The 23,662-nt window shown below is 46.6% G+C and overlaps 1 protein-coding gene across 1 annotated transcript; it reads right to left on the bottom strand.

The window, feature by feature from the left end:
• Positions 1-17,261: 17,261 nt before the first annotated feature.
• On the bottom strand, positions 17,262-18,335 carry PNMA1 (PNMA family member 1). Its single transcript, XM_006130661.2, has one exon. The coding sequence runs from the start codon at positions 18,333-18,335 to the stop codon at positions 17,262-17,264; it is 1,074 nt and encodes a 357-aa protein (XP_006130723.2).
• Between the last annotated feature and the right edge of the window lie 5,327 nt (positions 18,336-23,662).

Genomic DNA, 23,662 nt, shown 5'->3' with positions numbered 1-23,662 from the left:
AGGTTTGCTTTCATATTCTTTTCTGAAGGTTGTTTAGGGTCTCCTCTTTCCCCCTTATTTTTTGTGGTTTAGATTTTCTGACACTATAAAGCAGGGACTTTTCAAAAGTAACTTTCCCTCCCCCCTTCAAGCTGTTGAGAACCTTTACAAATTTGGCTTCATTTTTTTTTAAAACCTCCAACAGCTTTGTTAACTTAAGCTACAATTCAAAGCAGACTGATTTTTGGCAAGGCTGCTGTTTTTGTAGAACAGAAAGCAAAGTCAGATGTATCCCCTCAGAAGCTTGAAAGGGGAAAAGGTGTCTGTTTAATTCCTTCAAATCCATTTCTTCTTTTGGTTGGTTCTTAAAAAAACAAAAGCAAACACCCCCCAAACCATCACCAGTACAGTAACTTCTAAGATCGCTAGAGTTTGTAATATGTAACTACAGTGCTCTGGGCCAGTGTGTAGTAATTTTAAAAACCTAAGGAGTTGCTTCCTTTGTACTTTTGGTTAAAATTGTTCGCATTGATTCCATTGCACTTACATGTGCCTTTTAAAAAAATTCTCCTTTTAATGTCCCCTAAAAAAAGGCCTTATGAAAATGAGTGTCTTTTTCTCTCCCTCTCCACTAATGTACTGGACAGAAGAATTTACTGGGAAATCACCGCCTTACTAAAATTCTGCTGCAAATAGGCATCTTCGGAGCAAACCTTTGGAAGGGAACAGACTGTCCAATTTCACACAGGAAGTCTGTAACAGAGCAGGAAGTTGCATCTGAGTCTCCCAGGTCCCAAGCTAGTATTCTGAACTCTGGATCATCCTTCCTTAGAATTATTCTTCGCTCTTCTTAAGAACTTGTTGACTATCTAGTAAAGAACAGAATGACCAGAGACACACATGAACGTGATATGTGGGAGAAGAGTCAATGAAGCTTTTGTAAAGGGAAATCATGCCTTACCAGTCTATTAGAATTCTTTGAGGGAGTCAACCAACATGTGGAAAAGAGTGATACAAGATATAACATACTTGGAATACACAAGACTTGGACAAGATCCCTCACCAAAGGCTCTTAAGCAAAGTTGGCAGTCATGGGAGAAAAGGGAGGGTCTTCTCATGGACCAGTAATAGTTTTTTGGAAGGGTAGGAATAAACGGTCAGTTTTCACAGTCAAAAGTTTTATATAGCAAGGTCCCCCAGTGATCTGTACCAGAATGAGTGCTGTTCAGCATTCATAAATGATGTGGACGAAGGGGCAAAGTCTGCAGCCAGTACAAAATTCCCCTGACGGTAGTTAAATCCAAAGCTGCCTATGAAGAGTTACAAAGAGGTCTCACAAAATAGAGAGACTGAGTAACAAAATGGGAGGTGGAATTCAGTGTTGATAAAAGCAAAGCAGTTCACATTGGAAAACATAGTATCAGCTATGCATACAGAAAGATGGAGTCTAAATTAGTTGTTACCACTCAAGAAAGATTTTGTAGTTAGCGAGGACAGCTCTCTGAGAACATTTGTGCTGTGCAGTCAAAAAAGCAGAGTAGTAGAAATCACTAAGAAAAGAAAGGGATCAATACGACTCAAAATATCATGATGCCACAATATACAGCCATAGTAGGCCCACACATTGAATAGTGCACATAATTCTGGTCTCCCCATTATGTATTAGAATTGAGGGGGAAAAAAACCCAGCTTCCATATGAGGAGATATTCAAAAGACTTGGACTGTCCAGCTTTGAAAAGAGGCAAGTAACGGGAGATATGATAGAGGTCTCTAAATTCATGCATGGGGAATAAGGAAATGTTATTTATTCCTTCACGTAACACAAGAACGAAGGGTCACCCAACGAAATTAATGGGTAGCAAATTTAAAATAAAAGGAAGCACTACTACACAAAATGTACAGTTGACCTGTACAACTAATCTCTGGGATGTTTTGAAGGTCAAAAGTATAACCAGAGTAAAGAACAATTAGATAAGTTCATAAAGGATAGGTCTGTCAATGACTGTTTCCCAAGATGGTCAGGGAAGCAAACCCATGTTCTGGGTGTCCCCAAATTTCTGATTTCCAGAAGTGGGGACAAGATGATATGGGATAGATCTCAATGCTTGTTCTGTTCTATTCATTCAATTTGAAATATTTGCTACTGGCCACTGTCAGAGGATGGGCATTGGTTTGACCCAGTATAACCAATCTTATGTTCTTATGACATCACACTGTGATCTGAAGGGAAACTAGTAGTGAGAATCATGGTCCAGCAGTTAGTGCTCTACCTTGGGACTTAGAAGACTCTGATTCAGTACCGTGCTCTATTATAAAACACCTATATACCATTGTTCCCTCTAATTGTTTCTATCCATGTGCAGAATAAATTTTGTGGCATGCACCAAGACATAGGAAGATGTGCACCACCAACAGAAACACAAGATGCAAGGTGTGGGCGTTTTGCTAATAATCTGGGCAGCATTTGAATCTTGGGTGAACACCCAAGGGCACAGCTTACGGAGAACACTGCTGCATGCCCTTGTGTCGCTTTGTCTCTTTCTGCCTCAGTTCTCCATCCATACAGGGGAGCCAACAGAACTACCGGGCCCCTCGGCAAGGTGGGTGTATGGGAGACTCTGTGTTCCACAAAGGGGCGGGGTCTTTGGTGGAAGGGGCAAGGTTGGGGGCAGCTGCCTTCAGTGCTGTCCAGACCAGGCCACACTTCCTTCCCCTTTCCTCTTCAGCCAGCCCTTTCCATCGCTAGGAGCAACCTGCCTGGGCTCTGGCGGCAGTTTAAGGGTACGTCTACACAGCAGGGCTTAACTTGAAATAAGCTATGTCAATTGCGTATCTTATATCGAAATAGGGCGAATCTACACAGCACTCATTTCAAAATCGAGCATCTTCCTCCAGCTTCCTTTATTCCTCATACAATGAGGGTTACAGGATTCAGAGTAAGAAGTCTTCCCGCTTGGCAGAATTTTGACACTATTTCGAAATAACTGCCTGCTGTGTAGACATGGACTAAGTTATTTCGAAATAGCGCTAGTTATTTCGAAATAGTGTGGCAGTGTAGATGTACCCTAAGGGTGTGTCTACACAGCACCATAAACTCAAAATAAGATACACAATTTGCGTTATGCAAATTGCATAGCTTATTTCAAAATAGGCTATTTTGAAATTTGACATTGTCTACACAGCACCACATTTCAAAATAAAGTGCTATTTCAAGCCATCCCTTACTCCTCGTATAATGAGATTTACAGGGATGGCGAAATAGCGCATCCACTATATTTCGGAATAGTGGACATGTTCAAAAGACATGGGGTAGCTATTTCAGGATACCTCTGGTATCCTGAAGTAACTTTGATGTATAGACATACCCTAAGGCTATGTCTACACTGGGGGGTTCTTGCGCAAGAACGCTATTCTTGCGCAAGAATCTGCAGAGCATCCACACTGCCCATCCTCTCTTGCAGAAGAAGATTTACAGTACGGTGTGGTAAGAGAGGGCTTCTTGCGCAAGAGCTACTCTCTTTTTTAACAGGTGTAAGCCCTCTTGCGCAGGAGCACTTGATGCTTATAGTTCCCTGGATCGTCTTTCTTCCCTTTCTTAAAGATGGGCACTACATTTGCGTTTTTGGGCAGGAGCTCTTGCTCAAGAGGGCCGTGTGGATGCTCAGCAGGGGTTTCTTGTGCAAGAAAGCCCTATGGCTAAAATGGCCATCAGAGCTTTCTAGCACAAGAGAGCGTCCACACTGCCATGGGCGCTCTTGCACAAAAGCACAGCTCTCACATGACAGTGTGGACGTGTTCTTGTGCAAGAAGCCACCAGTGTAGACATAGCCTAAATGTCCTGGGTCTCCAGGCCCACTAGCTGCAGTGAGAATGGAGGCAGGCAGCAGCCCCAGGCCCTTTTGAATCGAAGGGTGCTGGGGCAATTGCCCCTTTTGTCTCCCGCTTCTGATGACAGCAGGGGTATTATGACAACCACATTACAGAATGTGAAGAGCTTGGCTATCACAATGCTGGGAGCAATGTAAATACATTCCCAATGAAGGGCAGCTGATCTCAGATCAGCTGCCATGTGTTGCTTTCTTTCTGGTTATGGTAATGAGAAAACGTTTGGCTACGTCTACACTGGCATGATTTTCCGGAAATGCTTTTAATGGAAAAAAGTTTTCCGTTAAAAGCATTTGTGGAAAAGCGTGTCTAGATTGGCAGGACGCTTTTCCGCACAAGCATTTTTTGAGGAAAAGCGTCCGTGGCCAATCTAGACGCGCTTTTCCGCAAAAAAGCCGCGATCGCCATTTTTGTGATCGGGGCTTTTTTGCAGAAAACAAATCTCTCCTGTCTACACTGGCCCTTTTGCGCAAAAGTTTTTCAGAAAAAGACTTTTGCCCGAACGGGAGCAGCATAGTATTTCCGCAAAAGCACTGACAATCTTACATGAGATCGTCAGTGCTTTTGCGGAAATTCAAGCGGCCAGTGTAGACAGCTGGCAAGTTTTTCTGCAAAAGCAGATGATTTTGTAGAAAAACTTGCCAATCTAGACACAGCCTTTATGTTTAAATGGGGGGAACAAGTGAACAGTTTCCACAAACCAGCTTTTCTTTTTGCTGCAGGAATAGGAACCCCTGACGGAAGAGAAAAGTTCAGTGGGTGTGCTGTCTTAAAATACAGGCAGAGAATATTTGTCCTTCTCTCTCTCTCTCTCTCTCTCTCTCTCTCTCTCTCTCTCTCTTTCTTTCTTTCTCTCTCTTCTTCACTACCTTCCAGCCATGTCACTTATTTTAAAACCAAGTTTATATCTTACCCCCCACAAAATTGGAAACTTGGACAGATGACGAGGGAGGGATATAAATATATAGCTCGAGAATGCAGGGGATTTATTAGGAAGGTGAAAGCGCAATTGGAATTGCAACTCGCAAGGGATGTGAAGGATAACAAGAAAGGTTTCTACAGGCATGTTAGGAAGAAGGTGATCAGAGAGGGTGTGGGGCCCCTACTGGATGAGGGTGGTAACCTAGTGACAGATGATGTGGGGAAAGCTGAAGTACTTAATGCTTTCTTTGCCTCTGTCTTCACAGACAAGGTCAGCTCCCAGACTAATGCGCTAAGTGACGCAATATGGGACGAAGGTGGACAGCCCTTGCTGGTAAAAGAACAGGTTAGGAACTATTTAAAAAAGCTAAATGTACATAAATCCATGGGTCCGGCCTTAATACATCCTAGGGTACTGAAGGAGTTGGCAAATGTCATTGAGGAGCCTTTGGCCATTATCTTTGAAAAGTCATGGAGGTCAGGAGAGATCCCGGATGATTGGAAAAAGGCAAATGTAGTGCCCATCTTTAAGAAAGGGAAGTAGGACGATCCAGGGAACTATAGGCCGGTCAGTCTTACCTCAGTTCCTCGAAAAATCATGGAGGGGATCCTCAAGGAATCATTTTGAAGCACTTGGAAGAGGGGAACGTGATCAGAAATAGTCAGCATGGATTCATGAAGGGCAAGTCGTGCCTGACCAATCTGATTAGCTTCTATGATGAGATAACTGTCTCTGTGGATATGGGAAAGTCAGTGGATGTGATGTACCACAATATTCCCACAATATTCTTGCCCGCAAGTTAAGGGAATGTGGATTGGATAAATGGATGGTAAGATGGATAGAAAGCTGGCTGGAAGGTCGAGCCCAGCGGGTAGTGATCAATGTCATATCAGGATGGTGGTCGGTTTCTAGTGGAGTGTCCCAAGGTTCGGTTCTGGGACTGGTTTCGTTCAACATCTTTATTAATGATCTGGGTGAGGGGTTGGATTGCACCTTCAGCAAGTTTGCAGATGATACTAAGCTAGGGGGAGAGAGAGATACACTGGAGGGCAAGGATAGAGTCCAGAGTGACTTAGACAAATTGGAGGATTGGGCCACAAGAAATCTGATGAGGTTCAGCAAGGACAAGTGTAGAGTCCTGCACTTGGGACAGAAGAATCCCAAGCATTGTTACAGGCTGGGGACCAAATGGCTAAATATCAGTTCTGCAGAAACGGACCTGGGGATTACAGTGGATGAGAAGCTGGATATGAGTCAACAGTGTGCCCTTGTAGCCAAGGTGGCTAATGGCATATTAGGGTGCATTAAGAGGAGCATTGCCAGTAGATCCAGAGGTGTGATTATTCCTCTTTATTCGGCTCTGGTGAGGCCACATCTGGAGTATTGTGTCCTGTTTTGGGCCCCCAATTACAGGAAGGATGTGGATGCATTGGAGAGGGTTCAGCGGAGGGTGACCAAAATGATTAGGGGGCTGGAGCATATGACCTACGGAGAAAAGCTGAGGGAGTTGGGTCTATTTAGTCTGCAGCAGAGAAGAGTGAGGGGGGATTTGATAGCAGCCTTCAACTTCCTGAAGGGAGGTTCCAAAGAGGATGGAGAAAGGCTGTTCACAGTAGTGAGGGATGGCAGAACAAGGAGCAATGGTCTCAAGTTGCAGTGGGAGAGGTCCAAGTTGGACATTAGGAAATACTATTTCACTAGGAGGGTGGTGAAGCACTGGAATGGGTTACCTAGGGAAGTAATGGAGTCTCCATCCCTAGAGGTGTTTAAGTCTTGGCTTGACACAGCCCTGGCTGGGTTGATTTAATTGGGATTGGTCCTGCCTTGGGTAGGGGGCTGAACTTGATGGCCTTCTGAGGTCTCTTCTAGCTCTATGGTTCTATGATTCTATGGTTCTATGATTAAGTCTCTCACTGCTGAACTCATGTTAATTGCCAAGATTAAAAGTGCAAAACTGATGCTATGTTTTAACACCTGAAAAAGAAAATTAAGTGTGCCGTGGTGTCAAGCTTCCTCTGATTTTAGCCTCTTGCAATATCACCAGTCTTTGCATGCTGAAAATAGCCAGCATGGCCACAGTATAGGCAGGGAGGGGTGAGAACTGTTCTTCTTTTTCTTTTTATGTTCTGTTTTAAGGATGTAACACTTTTTGTTACTTGAAAAATTCATAATAGAGATGGGCCTGATCCAAACCACAAGCATATTTCCTCAAAGAGCTATACAGAGAGTAGGGTAAGTATCTCTGGTCCCCATTTTTACAGATGACAAAACTGAGGCCCAGGACTGTTAAATGAATTGCCTAAAGTTTCACTGGAGGACAGCGTTAAAACCAGCATAGCACTCAAACCTGGACTCAGCTGATTCCAGGGGTCTACAGAGCTTCAGTGATGGCAATTCAAAATCTTGCTCCTTGTCAGTGATTTTTCACTTGTTCTTGGCCCACTTAAATTACATGTATTCATTTTGGCACTTTTTTTGCTCTTCTTCTGAGAGCATACCACTACTCTTCTCCAGCGGTTCTCTATCAAAAGGATCCACTTACAAAGATAGATTGTTCTCCCCCATTAGAATTATTTACATTTTTATTATTTTTTTGCCTAAACTTTCCCCCCCTCTTCCCTTGTCAAATAAAACCAATTGCTTCTTTCTCCTGATCTGGCTGACATTTTTCCATTTTCTCCATAGCACTGAATAAAGCAACTACAGGCAGTCCCCGGGTTACGTACAAGATAGAGACTGTAGGTTTGTTCTTAAGTTGAATTTGGATGTAAGTCGGAACTGGTACATATTGTAGGGGAAACTCTAGCCAAACATTTCTCCAGAGTTCAGTTTTATTCTCCCACACCTCACTTCCCTCAGTCCTTTATTCTCAAGTTGAGGTGTCTGCTGAGAAAAGCCGCTCCGCGTCTCCCTAGTCTATGGGGGGGGGGGCGCTAGCTTCGCGTCTCCCTGGTCTCCTGGGGGGGGGACGCTAGCTTCGCGTCTTCCTGGTCTGCTGGGGGGAAGCAGCTAGTGCAGGGTTGCCTCACCCCGTTTGTAAGTAGGGATCCGATGTAAGTCGGATCCATGTAACCCGGGGACTGCCTGTATAAGATTTCTAAAAATAAAATATAGAAGGTTAAGTTTAGCAACAGAGAAACTTGCAATAGAAAAGGGATTTTCCAAAACAGACTCATGTAGTTTAGGTAACACAATTAGCCCTGGAGGGAATGCAAACCAAAGCAAACCAAAAAACACTTGGTAAAATTACTTGCTTTTCATGCTTTCACCGTTGCCCCTTTTAGCCAAATTGTTTTGCTGTTGCGGTTTCTGACTTTACTCCTCAAAGCTGCCTTTTTTTTAATAGGAAGAACTTTAGCTTGTTTGCCAAGGAAGGGATGAAGACATCTGTAAAGTATTACTACATACATTTACTACAGTTAGCCAGGAGGCAATGGAGCTGAAAGTTTCCTCTACCCATTAAAGAATTCCAGCCTACTTATCATATAATTCAGGTCTGTCTTGTTGTAATGTGTACTGAATGTGCCAACAATTAGAGATTCACACTTTTCCATTCATACCATATACTTCATCCAAGATTTTCCTCAATGTTAGAAGATCTTTAAAAAAAACACCTCTCAAAAGAACACATACACACACACAAAACTCCTTTAAGCAAAACAACCCTCTTTGGTTTAGACAGCTGGCTACGCTGTGAGTAGTCAAAAAAAGCCCTAGATCAGCTAGCTACAAGCACTTGCAGGTCATGTACAGGACACAGTGTTAAACATTTTTTTAATAAATCATGATAGCCACTGAGCATATATAAGGCTGTTTTCATGTCACCATGTGATTTTTTTTGAGGCTTGTACATCAGGAGCTTACTGAACTGAGGATTTAACTGTGTCAGAGAGAGGAAAGTAGAGCAAATGTAGTTCAGCTATTTAAATCTTTTGCAGGGGTGGCATCTCATCCAAAAGATTTGAGGGAGTATGGGAAAGTCCTCATTTTTTTTAAGCCAAGTTGACCAATAATCAGCTTATAAAACGGCAGTTGGGAGATCACAGTGAAAAGTGCATGGCCTTCTAGTGCCCCCCTCGGCCCCATAAGCAAGTCCCTATGTGCACATAGAAACATTAAGTTATTTGGGGAAAACACTGGTGTGCTTTTACCATTAAACCCCTTCTCTGCCAAAGAGCCAACAAAAGTTTATCTCTATTCAAAAATGGCCTTAAACTCAGCTACTGCCTGTTGTGCTCTGATAATGACTCTTCTTTTGACTATCTCCTGCTTTCCCTCCCCTCCCACCTTACCAACCCCTTTCTCCCCACAGTGCCTAATGCCTCTTCCTTTAAGCAATGCCATGACTAATTGAAAATGCATTTTCCCTCCCTTTTTACTAGACACATAGTTTATTGTTTGCAAGACTCTGCTTAAACTTGGGAACTCAGGCACTTGTTCTTGGCCCCCTTGAGTGATAAAATGCTGACCAGTTTAATCATTCTCTTGCAATCAAAACACACCAGTGCTAATATCTGTCTGAGCAAATCCAAAACATTCAGAATCTTAAAAACAATTCCAGGCTCTCTCAGATAAATACACAATTTTCTTTCACAACTGGAAGCTGTAAGCTTCTTAAGAAAGGCACAGGGGACATGTACGAATGCAGAAGAATTTTGAAAAAAAACCAGCATTGTCTTAATACAAGAATTCAGTAAATTCTAAAGAGTTTCTGCTTTCAGGGTGCGATTATTTACTGTGGCTGAGCACCACTAAGACAATTAGCTATCACCCATATTCCTACAGATGCACTGAATTTCAGAATATCATTTATCACACAAAACAACTTGGAAGCTGACTTCAACCAACAACTCTGGAGTTAAGTGTTTCATTTCTTAGCTCAGCAGCCGACATAATTGTGTGAGACCTGCACTTTAACAGTTAACCATTAATCTTAAATTACATAAATGTGTCTCATACATATTGACTTTTCACTTTAACATAGTCTACAGAGACAAACTTTCATGGAGATAGCATTTTTATATGTGAATATGATTTTAATGGAATTTCAAGTACTTTCGGGTTTTGCTCATGATGACAACTGGCACAATAAAAGGCTTATGAACAAAGATGTGGTTTAAAGCCTATTCACCTAGCAGAGAGTGACTTTTACAGCATACTTTATCCTCAGAGAAACCTCTGTAGTGTCTCTGAAAAGACAGTCACCAACATGACCCTTAACTATTCACAGCTCACCTGGTACAGTCTATGTACCAAATATTTAAATTCCATGTTATTTGCCAAGAGGAAAGTGGTTTCATTTTCTGGCTTTGGCAGAGAGAAGGCACTTCAGAGGTTTCCAATAAAAGGGTTCCCTCTTCCCAATTCAAAAGAAAGAATGCAAGAAAGAAAATAAAGGCTCCTTGTATTTGCCAGACATTTTCAGCCAAGGGTTGATCACATCCTACAATCTGTTTCTTTTCATTTCATCCAAGGGAGTCAGGGGTCAATTTTAGAACACTCAAAAACATAGCAGAAGTTAACCCCTCCACTGCCACTTTGGAAAGAGATGCCAGAGCTGCATAATGTCCTGACTTTTCATTTCCATCCGTTTTGTGTCAGATCACAGACTATATGCCCAGAGGGTTTTATGAAAAGCTCATTGTTGAGGCATCCTCCATTATGTTACCCAGGAAATAAAAAAATTAGATAATGACCTTAACCATCCCCTTGGTGTGAAGGTCATTTTTTCAAACCACCCTGCTGCATTCATGTGCTACTATAACATTGATAGACCATGGTCATCTGTGGGTGGAATTTGAACCTAGGGCCTCTGGGTATGAGCCTCTATTACATGAGCTAAAAGCCACGAGGCTGTTACTTAAAGTTGTAGAGCAAACTAATTTTTCTCTCTGTAAGTGGTCTTGGTGCCACTAGCTGGGACAATACACCACCCCCAGAAGGTGTGTGGGTTACACTAAGAAAACTCCCATCATTTGAGCTATTAAAATATAAATCTGAGCTCTCAAGATAGATACATTAAATTATGTGATGGATGAATAGCATAATATTTTAGGGGAGATTTCCAAAAACACTTAGACAGCCAACTCCTAGTGGCGTTTTTAAATGTCAGCTACTTAGAATATGCATCTACATCCATTGCAGGTGCTGAATGACAATAGGGTTGGCAGGTGTCCGGTTTTGAACAGGACAGACTAGTATTTGAGCTTTCTGTCCAGGAAAAAAAATTGCGAAAATACCGGACGTATAAATATCCAGTATTTTCTAATTAAGTACATTTTATTATTGTAACCCTTCTGCCAGGACAACTTAATTGCAGCAAGGGCCGGGTTCAATATCTAGGGGTCTCCTCCCAACAACATAATACAACGCCGGCTCGAGCCCCCACTCAGTGACCTGGGAAATCTTACACACACCCCTGAGTGCCTCAAAGAGGCAATTCTTCCCCTCTCGCAAGCACAGAGCCTTGGTATAGCAGCAAATCTTTAATAACACAAGGTAACTGACATCAGCATTGAAGTGGGAAAACAACACAACTCAGATTCATAAACCAGACATGAGCAAAGATCTACCCCCCAGCCACAAATCACCCAAGGTCCCCAAAAGTCCAACACCCCAAAAGTCTCCCGAGTCCAGCAACCTAAAAATCACCCAAAGTCCCAAAGTCCAACACCCCAAAAGTCTCTTACCGGGTCAGTGCCGCCCCAGGGTTCAAATTTTCACCTGGCAGAGTTTTACCATCCCAACCTGGGTGCAATGGACGGGGCAAGGGTTGATACACCTTACGCGGTCCACCGGCGGCTCCACCTGTCCGTAGGTTTCTGCTGCCGCCGTTGGCGCAAATCACTCCGCCACACTCCAACTGCTGTCCTGTGAGCCGCTCCACTCCATGGAGCAGTGTCTGCTCTGCCAGCCCGTCTCTGTCCATGCTCCCCGCCCACCAGCTGGTAGGTTCCGCAACTGCTCCACTGGCCACCCGTCAGTCAGGGTATGTCTACACTACCACCCTAGTTCGAACTAGGGTGGTAATGTAGGCAACCGGAGTTGCAAATGAAGCCCGGGATTTGAATTTCCCGGGCTTCATTAGCATAAAGCCGGGTGCTGCCATTTTTAAATGTCCGCTAGTGCGGACTCCGTGCCGCGTGGCTACACGCGGCACGGACTAGGTAGTTCGGACTAGGCTTCCTAATCTGAACTACCGTTACTCCGCGTGAGTTCCACAAGGCGTACAGCTAGTTCGGATTAGGAAGCCTAATCCGAACTAGCTAGTCCGCACTAGCGGACATTTAAAAATGGCGGCGCCCAGCTTTATGCAAATGAAGCCCGGGAAATTCAAATCCCGGGCTTCATTTGCAACTCCGTATGACTACATTACCCCCCCCCCCCCAGTTCGAACTAGGGGGGTAGTGTAGACATACCCAGAGAAACTTGAGATCCCACAGCGGCCAAAGTGACTATTTGGGCGCCGAGAGCACATACCAGGCAGGGCGGGCATGCCTATGCAAATGAATCAGCCCCTGAAGTCTTTTTGCATCACTTGCCACTGTTCACCCCCAGATGTCAGGGTAGGGCTTATCCTGACCCTGCTTACATCCTCCCCCCTGCCAAGAATTTGTCGTCCCGACAAATCACACTCCCTACTATACCCACTCACTGGTTCCCCCCAAAGGGCCTCAGGAAGCCCACTTTAGCTTGTACAAGCCTGTGTGCTAAATGTATGGGCTCCTCACTAGTCACCCCAGGTGCATCATAAGTTAACCGTTTTACTGGTCTTATTACCCTGTCTCGTCTATTGAGAATCTCTGTTCCCGTGGTGGGGGAAACATCCTCTTGAGCGATGGATGGTGAGGTTTCCTCCGCGTGTCCCTCGGCTATTGGCATAGGCCCGTGCATTTCTAGTTCTAACAGTGGAGGGTCAAGCGTGCCCTGGACATCCTCCCCCTGTATGTCTCCACTGTCCAATAACCTGTGTGTGTCATCACACGGGGGTCCCACCAGCGGCACAGGGATGTGAGAAATGGGCCTAAATACTTCCGCCATGGGGTTTAGAGTGGCAGAGGGGGAGCTCTTGTTTGGTTCAGTTGATCGAGCCTGAGATCTTGTCTCCCTTCCAGGATACACCATGCTTGCATCTTCCTCCTCAGACTCACTCTCGGGTGTGCTGCATAGGGGTAGGTTAACTGCAGGGGGATGGCTGTCCATGGCGGAGGGTGGCTTCAGTCTAGCACCTTTGGTCTGCCCGTTTGCCCTGTCATGGCTAATCTCATAAGGGGTGCTTACCAATTCCCCCACAGGGAGCAAAAGGTTCCTGTGTACTGTCTTTGTCTGCCCTGGACCCTTCCTCAGGTTTGATCTTGTAGACCGGCAGATCTCCCAGCTGTTCTATCACCAAGTAGGGCATTGCCTTCCATCTGTCAGCTATCTTGTGTTTGCCAGCAATACCCAAATTTTGCAGCAGGACTCTGTCCCCGGACTGGCGAACATACCCTGCCATCATAGCGATGTTTATTGTGGTCTGCGTTCTTCTGAGCCGCAGCTGTAGCTAAGCGATATGCAACCTGCAGCTTCTCTCTTAGTTGGGATACATATTGCTGATGAGTTTCATAACTATCTCCATCCTCTGATACACCAAAGCACAGATTTATGGTTAATCTTGGTTCTCGCCCAAACATAAAAAAATATGGTGTGGCTTCCGTAGCATCATTCCTCGTCGCATTGTAGGCATGCACCAGAAATGCGACATATTGGCTCCCACTTGCCTTCTGCTCTGGTCGCAAAGTCCCCAACGTATCTAATAGGGTTCGATTGAACCTCTCTGGCTGGGGATCCCCTTGTGGGTGATAGGGCATCATCCTAGACTTTTTAATTCCTGCTATGCTCAGTACCGCTTTTAAAAGGAGACTCTCAAAGTCCCGCCCCTGATCTGAGTGTATCCAGGCTCTGAGTGTAATCCATACCCTGATCTGAGTGTAATCCATAAACTGAGAAATATTTTTCCCACAGTATTCGAGCAACGGTGGTGGCCCTCTGATCACGTGTGGGGTATGCCTGTGCATACTGCGTAAAATGGTCTGTCACTACTAGGATGTTCCCAATGTTCCTCTTGTCTACTTCTAAAGACAAGAAATCAATGCATACCAGTTCCAAAGGTTTGTTGCTGGTGATGTTCTTGAGATATGCAGCTCTCGTGGGCAGTGTTTTCCTTTGAACACATTGAGCACAAGTCTCACATTTTCTGCGAACATCTGCAGCCATCCGGGGCCAATAGAACCTACTATGAACAAGTTCCAGGGTCCTCTCCATCCCTAAATGTCCAAAGTCGTCATGCAGGGCACTCATGGCCAGGGCTCTGTACTCTTTCGGTAGCACAAGTTGTGTCCGTTGCTTTTGTAAAGGGTCAGTGGTTATTCGGTGCAGCACCTCCCGAATCAGTTTTAGTTTGGTCCATTCTCTCAATAGTAGTTTACCCTCTGGGTTAGGTGTGACAACCGCCACTGGGCTTTGCCCATCCCCTTTGGCAAGTAGCGTATCACAAATGTCGGCATCTCGCAGCTGGGCTTCTTGCCAATCAGCCGCACTGAGCATGGGCAAGGGAGATTGGTTCAGGGCAATGTAGTTCACTAAAGCAGAGGACACGCATTCAGGGGGCAGGCCCAAAGCTTCTGCAACACACCCGTGAAGGCTCTCAGGGGCCTCTGGCTCTTGGCAACTCACACTGCAGATAGCTCTCACCCCATCCGGGGGTATCACAATAACTTTGGGTGCCTGCGGATGCCTGGACAATGCATCCGCATCTACATTGCTTCTCCCTGGTCGGTACTGAATGCTGAACTCGTAGCTAGCCAAGGCGGCCACCCATCGCTGCCCTGTAGCATCCAGCTTAGCTCTTGTTAACACATAAGTCAGAGGGTTGTTGTCCATCCATACCTGGAACTGAGCACCATACAAGTAGTTCCGAAAATTCTCAGTGATGGCCCACTTCAAGGCCAAGAACTCCAGCTTGTGGATGGGATAGTGAGATTCACTGTCAGACAGTCCTCGGCTGGCAAAGGCTACAGGTTTACATTGGCCTTCCACTTCCTGGTACAGCACAGCCCCCAGACCCTCCAAACTGCCATCAGTATGTAGGATAAATGGTCAGCTTGGATCAGCAAAGACTAGGACTGGAGCCTGAGTTAGGTGAGTAATGATTTCCCGAAAAGCCCTTTCACAACTCTCATCCCACTGTGGCCCAAGCAGTTCGAAAGGGCCATAGTGTCTCTGCACAGGAGGCTTTGGCGGTCTCTTCTTATTCTTGGTCTTAGATTTGTTCTTGCTGGACTGGTGTCCCCTGGTAAGATCATTTAGAGGTTTTACAATCATAGCATAGTCCTTCACAAATCTGCGGTAGTAGCCACTGAATCCAAGGAAGGTCTTGAGTTCTCTGTAGTTTCGTGGATGCGGCCAGGTAGTGAGAGCTTCTATTTTATCGGGATCAGTACTCACACCCTCTTGGGACATGATGTGACCCACATACTTCACTGAGGTTCGGCAGAATTGGCATTTGTCAATTGAAAGCTTCAAACCATATGCCTCCAACCTATCAAGTACTTTAAGAAGTCTTTCCTCATGCTCCTCCAAGGTTCTTCCAAACACAATCAGGTCATCCAAGTAAACTTACACTTGCAGTAGGTTCATGTCTCCCACTACTTTCTCCATAAGACATTAAAATGTGACAGGGGCCCCAGAAATCCTTTGGGGCATGCGTTCGAACTGGTAGAACCCTAATGGACAGATAAAGGCTGTCTTCTCCTTATCTTCTTCTCACAGATGGATCTGGTAGTATCCACTCCGAAGATCCAATACAGAGAACCACTGGCTACCCAACAGATAGTCCAAGGCATCTTGTACTCGAGGCATGGTGTATTGATCAACTGTAGTGTGCCCGTTTAGGGTGCGGTAGTCAATACACATCCGGATTTTCCCACTCTTCTTACAATCCACCACAACAGGTGAGGCATAGGGGCTTTGGGACTCTGTAATGATACCATTTGTGATCAGCTCTTAAAGATGATGGTGTACATCTTCCATCTCTGAGAGTGTGATCCTCCTAGACCTCTCCCTGAGGGTCAGGGATCTTGAAGCTTGATGTGGTGTTCCATACCCTTGGCACTCATGGCACGTCCTACTCATGCAGTGAGAATACCTTGGATCTCTTGCCAAGCTTCTTCCTCAGGCAATCCTTCCACTCCTCAGGCAACGGTGAGTCCCTGAAGTCAAACTTTGCAGGATCCAACGGCAGAGCTTCACACTGGGGTCTCAAAATGGTTTCAGGCTCAAACATGTCTGCAATCTTCTGTCCTGGTCTTACAAACACATCACGGCTCGTTTCATCAGCAGTCAGTATAGTTACCTCTTCCTGGGTTTCAGAAGGCAGGCTTATGACACCACTGAGGACCAGTACTCCTTCAGGGAGCCCTCCCTTGGTCGGCTGCTCTACCACTGCCAATGTTCCCTTACTGCCTCTCAGGCAGGTACTCATGATAATCACTTCTTTTTCTGTCAGCGCAAGTACTACTAAGGGGACCGGGCTCGCGTACCTCAATGGCCACTGGCAAGTCAGGCCTCACTTTTCGTGTGTCCTCAATTTTTCTATAGGCTGCGGCACAATGGGTGTGTATCACCGGGGTGCTCAGATACTGGTTCCCTGCTCGCTGTCGGCGGTAATCTGCAAGGACCTTGAAAAGGCTGCAGTTGGTCCCTATTAGCACAGACACCTCAGAGGCCCCTTTAGGGTCAGGGCATATTAAAGCAGCAGTATCCACCTCCTGTCTTACCCCAGTGATCTCTTCTGGGAATTCCAGGTGTACTATGATATATCCCTGATAGGGGTATTCATCCATGCTGAGGCCACACAGGCCAAGCCCTTTAAGGGGCTGTATAGGCAGATGCCTAAGCACCTGTCGGTAAAAAGACTGGAATATGATGATAGTCACTTGGGATCCCGTGTCAAGCACGGCTCTACATTCTGTCCCTTCAATCTTTACAGTGACCTCCACCCAAGGTCCTATCAATCCAGGTGGGATTCGGGCTGCATGGCTCTTTCCAGGGGAGCCTCCACACCCTGCAGGTCTGGGCGGCTCCCTTCCCAGGCCCTGGGGCCATTTCCTGACTGTCCCCAAATGGTCTTCAGCTTTTGATAAACTAGCGTGGGATTCTCTGCATTGTGACACCTTGCAGCGATGTGCCCACCCTGGCCACACCGGTAGCAGAAGAAGGATTGTCCTCTCCCTTGTTGCCTGGGTGGGGCAGAGTCTCTACATGTAGTCTTCTGGACTGTGGTAGCAGAAGGTGCCTTGTACCTTGAGGTATTGGCTGAATCAAAGGTATTCTCTAGTTTGGCCACTTTCTGCGTCAGGGCCTGCAATCGTTGGGTAAGTTCCTCTTGAGAATTCACCATCAGTACTGTGGGCATTTGTATGGGTGTTGTGCCTGTCACCCGGTGTGGCTGCACATCCCAACCTCTCCAGCTGCTTGCCTCTCCTCTTCCTCTCGGACCTCTTTTATCAGCCGAGAGTAACTCGGTGGATTGTCTTGCCGTTCCCTTAATCGAAGGTGGAGAAGAATCAGGTTCTGATATTGAATTCCTCTCACAATCTGAGTCAATCTAGTCTGGTCCATTTGCTCTACTGTTACTGCTCCCCTCATGATGGCTCTTTGTAACAATTTCTCCAATCTCTGGATATAGGCAGAAACTTTCTCCCCCTTTTGTTGCTTGGCACTGAGGAACTTGCAATAAACATCCTCTGAACCCTCGGTTCTCCTAAAGGCATGATCAAGGGCCTCTAGACAGCCCTTCACCTTGACCCCAGGGTTACTGAGCTTCAGGGTACGAATCACATCTAGGGCTGGTCCCACGAGGCACTCTATTAGTGGCCTTCTCTTTTCAGCATCAGGCACCGCCCACTCCTGCAGCATCTCAGTGGTGTGTTCCAGCCAAGGTTCAAATGCCTCCTCCCCAGGTATTGGGGTGGGACCCCCAGAAAACAACCTCAGTTTGAGATAGGGTCCAGACTCAGGGTGGGGTGGCGCAACCTTCTCTAATGCCTGCCCCAGAGCCTTCACCCAGTCATCAGGTGATGGAGTAGCCACCCGGATTGGGACTGCTGGGTCAAGGCCTAGAAGACCTGGCATATCAGCCAAAGTCTTTCCCTCTTTCCCCCAAAAGGCCAACATTTTCTTTAAAAACTCTATATCTGAGGCAGGGGCAGGTAAGGGCTGGCTCCCAGTGGTTAACACTGTCCACTCACTATCTTCCCCTGCTATTGTGTCTGTGACCTGCAGAGGGTCCACAGCCAATTGCAGCTCACATAATACAGCAAAAGTCCCCTGCTCCCTCACAAACACGCGCCCACACATTTTGCACTTACTCAGGTACTCAGTGAATGTCCTTAACATAGGTTCTGTCGAGCCCTCATCAAACGTCTCCGGCACCCCCGGCACCAGAAGACAGTTCTCAGGATTAAGAGTCATCCCCTTGCACAAATCCTCTACCAAGTGTAAGGCCATTATGCAAACTGTAAATTTTCCCGAATCTAACGGATTAAAACACCAACAACAATAATTTTGGGTTTTCCCAATTTAACGGAATGCCCACAACCTGCTTGCGAGGGGTACTGACCCAGATAATCCCGGATGAGCCCCCAAAAATGTAACCCTTATGTCAGGACAACATAATTGCAGCAAGGGCCGGGTTCAATATCTAGGGGTCTCCTCCCAACAACATAATACAACGCCAGCTCGAGCCCCCACTCAGTGACCTGGGAAATCTTACACACACCCCTGGGTGCCTCAAAGAGGCAATTCTTCCCCTCTCGCAAGCACAGAGCCTTGGTATAGCAGCAAATCTTTAATAACACAAGGTAACTGACATCAGCATTGAAGTGGGAAAACAACACAACTCAGATTCATAAACCAGACATGAGCAAAGACCCACCCCCCAGCCACAAATCACCCAAGGTCCCCAAAAGTTCAACACCCCAAAAGTCTCTCGAGTCCAGCAACCCAAAATCACCTAAAGTCCCAAAGTCCAACACCCCAAAAGTCTCTGCCCCGGGTCAGTGCCGCCCCAGGGTTCAAAAGTTCACCTGGCAGGGTTTTACCATCCCAACCTGGGTGCAATGAACGGGGCAGGGGCTGATACACCTTACGCGGTCCACCGGCGGCTCCACCTCTCCGTGGGTTTCTGCTGCCGCCGTTGGTGCAAATCACTGCCCCACACTCCAACTGCTGTCCTGTGAGCCACTCCAGCTGCTCCACGGAGCAGTGTCTGCTCTGCCAGCCCGCCTAGATCCATGCTCCCCGGCCACCAGCTGGTAGGTCCTGCAGCTGCTCCACCAGCCACCCGTCGGTCATCTCCACCAGCTGCTAGCCTGCATCCACCAGTTGGCCCCATAAACTGCTCTGCTAGCCATCCCACAATCTGCTTTGCTAGTAGCTCAGCAACAGTGATTTCAGCTCACAGTAGATTTCAGCTCTTCAGCAATATGGCACCAGGTTCCCCTCAATACACAAGTGCTTTCAGCAGAAGAGCCTCAGTACAAGTACACCATGGGCCTACAGTGAAGTCAGCAAGAGAGGAGAAGGTGCAATTGGTGTGTTTTGGGCCCTCAGACAATAGCAATGGAAGATAGCGAGTGGACAGTGATAACCACTGGGAGCCAGCCCTTACCTGCCGCTGCCTCAGATGTAGAGTTTTTAAAGAAAATGTCATCCTTTTGGGGGAAAGAGGGAAAGACACGCTTCATTTGCATATTCTCTGCCCAAGGCTTTTTGCACAAGAGGTTTTTGCGCAAAAACAAGCAGCGTAGATGGGTCCATTTTTCACAACACTCCCCCTTGTGAGGAAGATCTGTATACTTCCTTTTTTGAGGCATAAAGATATTGTGCAAAAGGGGTTTTTTTTTGCACAAAACGGACCCATCTACACGATTGTTCTTGCGCAAAATCCTCTTCTGCAAAAAGCATCGGAAGAGAATATGCACATGAAGCATGAAAAGTTGCTAATGAGCACTTCATTTGCATTGCCTCTTCTGCAAAAAAGAGGCAGTGTAGACATAGTGTACCTAACCCCACTCCCATCTACACAGAAAACAATTCACTCTTTAGTGGTGCTTTCCACCCAAGCTAATTGGCCCAGCTGGGTGTGAGCTGGTACCCACATTCCACTTTCACCCAGGCTTGTAATCTGCTCCCTTTGTAGTATCAGAATCTGTATTAGTCTGAATCTGCAAGAACAATGAGACCCACTTCGTTAGATGCATCTTTGCCCACGAAAGCTTATGCTCCAATAAATCTGTTAGGCTGTGTCTAGACTGCATCCCTTTACCGTAAAAGGGATGCAAATTAGACACATCGCAATTGCAAATGAAGCGGGGATTTAAATCCCCCCCGCTTCATTTGCATAAACATGGCTGCCGCTTTTTTCCGGCTCGGGGCTTTGCTGGAAGAAAGCGCCAGTCTAGATGGGGATCTTTCGGAAAATAAAGCCTTTTCCGAAAGATCCCTTATTCCTCTTAAAAAAAGGAATAAGGGATCTTTCGGAAAAGGCTTTATTTTCCGAAAGATCCCTGTCTAGACTGGCGCTTTTTTCCGGCAAAGCCCCGAGCCGGAAAAAAGCGGCAGCCATGTTTATGCAAATGAAGCGGGGGGGATTTAAATCCCCGCTTCATTTGCAATTGCGATGTGTCTAATTTGCATCCCTTTTACGGAAAAGGGATGCAGTCTAGACACAGCCTTAGGGTATGTCGACACTACAGCACTAATTCGAACTAACTTAATTCAAATTAGTTAATTCGAACTAAGCTAATTCGAACTAGTGCATCTAGACCTAAAAACTAATTCAGATTAGCATTTTGCTAATTCGAACTAGCATGTCCACATTGAGTGGACCCTGAACCAAAGTTAAGGTTGGCCGGAAGCAGTGCCGGCAGGGTATCAGGTTAGGACTTAGAGCGTGGAGCTGCTGTCCCAGGCTAGCCGAGGGCTATGCTTAAAGGGACCCGACCTCCACCCCAGACAGACAGTTCTCAGGGTTCCCCGCTTGCTTGTCTACCTCGATGAGGGACAGCAAAGCAGTCTTGGCTTGGAGTGCCCTGAATGCCTGCACTCGGCACATCACAACACTTGGCCATCAGCCTGGCTGCACTTGCCGCAGGCTGCCATCCGGGGGGGTCAATTGGGGGGGCTGCAGGAGAGTTTCAACCCCGAGGAGCCCGCAGAGCCACCCCAGTCCTCCCCATCGGGGGCTCGTGCCTCATTCCTCCCTCACCTCCTTCCACTTACCCCTCCCTAGCCTCCCTTCCTGATGTAAAAAATAAAGGACAGGTGTGTTCAAAAATAGAAACTCTTTTTATTTAACAAAACTGGGAGGGGGGATTAACCTCTGGGGAGACTGGGAAAAGGAGGTGGGAGAGAGGAAGAGAGAGGGTGGAAGAGGGGAGAGGGAAACCTGGGAGAAGGGAGCTGGAAGGGGGAAGCCAGGGGAAGAAGGAGGAGGGGAAGTATCAAACTATGGTACGCCATATCTTCAGAACTGTGTACAGATGTGATCTCCTCACCCCAGAAAAGGTATTTTGGCCTTGGAAAGGGTTCAGAAAAGGGCAACTAAAATGATCAGGGGTTTGGAACAGGTCCCATATGAAGAGAGGCTAAAGAGACTGGAACTTTTCAGCTTAGAAAAGAAGAGACTGAGGGGGGATATGATAGAGGTCTATAAAAGCATGAGTGGTGTGGAGAGGGTGCATAAAGAAAAGTTCATTAGTTCCCATAATAGAGGGACTAGAGGACACCAAATGAAATGAATGGGTAGCAGGCTTCAAACTAATACCAGAAAGTTCTTCTTCACAAAGCAAATAGTCAGCCTGTAGAACTCCTTGCTGCAGGAGGCTGTGAAGGCTAGAACTATAACATAGTTTAAAGAGAAGTTGATAAAGTCGTGGAGGTGGGGTCCATGGAGTGGTATAAGCCAGAGAGGTAGAAATGGTGTCTCTGGCCTCAGTTTGTGGAAGGCTGGAGATGGATGGCACAAGACAAATGGCTTGGTCATTGTCTTCGGTCCATCCCCTCCAGGGTACCTAGTGTTGGCCGCTGTCGGCAGACAGGCTACTGGGCTAGATGGACCTTTGGTATGACCCAGTACAGCCATTCTTATGTTCTTATGTTCTAAGCTCAGGGCTCAGGGTCGGGGGTCTCACTGGACTACCTTGATTTTCATGCAAACCTGTTCCTGGGTTTGCATGTGGCCTTTGGTGGCCAGGCTGGCAGCTATCCTGCCCTAGACAGCTGCTTTCCTGTGCCTAGTGCGGAAGTCGTGGACGTTGGAGGCCTCCCCCCAAACTTGGATGAGGTCCACGATCTCTGCACTAGTCCAGGCAGGCATCCGCCTCTTGTGGCCCCGGGCAGGCTCCTGGGAGCCGCCAGCCTGGTCCCGGGAAGAGGCGGAGGGCTGGGTGGCAGCGGATGGCTGGCTCGTGTTGTGCCAGGTGCAGTGTCTGCTGGCTGGGTGCTGGCAGGCTTGCACCTGGCCCGGGCACCGTAGCCAGACCGTGCCCCTTTAAGGGTGCCGGGGCTGGGAGGGGGGTAGACGAGTTTTCCTGGTTGTGCCCAGAGTGGCCACCAGGGCAAGCTGGGAAGGGCTAGCCTCCCACTAGTTCGAATTAAGTGGCTACACAGCCCTTAATTCGAACTACTTAATTCGAACTAGGCGTTAATCCTCGTAGAATGAGGTTTACCTAGTTCGAATTAAGCACTCCGCTAGTTTGAATTAAGTTCAAACTAATGGTTTGCCTGTGTAGTGCCTATGAAAGTTAATTCGAATTAACGGCTGTTAGTTCGAATTAACTTTGTAGTGTAGACATACCCTTTAGTCTATAAGGTGCCACAGGACTTCTCATTGTTCTTCCCTTTGTAGTGAAGACACTGGCTAAACCCATAGGCTGTGTCTACACTGGCGCAATCTTGCACAAATGCAGCTGCTCTTTCACAAAAACTTGCTGCCAGTCTACTCTGGCATTAGCCCTTTTGCACAACTGTTCGTGCGCAAGAGGCCAGTGTAGACAGGCAACGTGACTTTCTTGAGCAAGAAACCCCTATGGTTAAAATGGCCATCAGAGCTTTCTTGCACGAGAGCATCTACATTGACATGGATGCTCTTGCGCAAAAGCACATCTCTTGTACAAAAGCACATGCCAGTGTAGACGCTCTCTTGTGGAAGAGTTTTTGCACAGGGACTCTTCCGCAAATGAGTTCTTGCACAAGAAGCTGCCAGTGTAGATGTATAGAGTGCTGATAGTCCTCCCATCTGCCCCAGAATTCTTCCCAGGTGCCAGAAGTAGAGAGGTGTTCCCTGGAAAGAATCACCATCTGTTTGGCTTACTGTAGCACAAAGAACCATGAGGAAATACAGCAGTAGTGAGGATACAGTAATGTAGGTATGAATTTACAGATTGGCTGTCAGCACCTGGGCCACACTAACCCAGATGCTCTGAGCGGGGTGTAGATCACCCAGACTAACTGTACTATGAAGAGTTCAATCCCCAACTCTCTAGAGGCTACGTCTACACTGGCAGCTTCTTGCGCAAGAACTCTTTTGTGGAAGAGTTCTTGTGCAAAAAGTCTTCCACAAGAGAGCGTCTACACTGCCATGTGCTTTTGCACAATAGATGTGCTTTTGCACAAGAGCATCCATGGCAGTGTAGACTCTTTCTTGCGCAAGAAAGCTCTGATGGCCATTTTAACCATAAGGGCTCCTTGCGCAAGAAATTCATGTTGCCTGTCTACACTGCCCTTTTCTGGAAGAGCTCTTGTGCAAGAGGGCTTATACCTCATGGGGAGAG

The sequence above is a fragment of the Pelodiscus sinensis genome, chromosome 1 (assembly GCF_049634645.1).
Source record: "Pelodiscus sinensis isolate JC-2024 chromosome 1, ASM4963464v1, whole genome shotgun sequence".
NCBI lineage: Eukaryota > Metazoa > Chordata > Testudines > Trionychidae > Pelodiscus > Pelodiscus sinensis.
This window is presented reverse-complemented; position numbering and strand designations above follow the sequence as displayed.

What these genes read in the sequence shown, in the direction of transcription:
- PNMA1 (XM_006130661.2), bottom strand. Translation starts at nt 18,335, where the DNA reads ATGGCCTTACACTTGGTAGAGGATTTGTGCAAGGGGATGACTCTTAAT.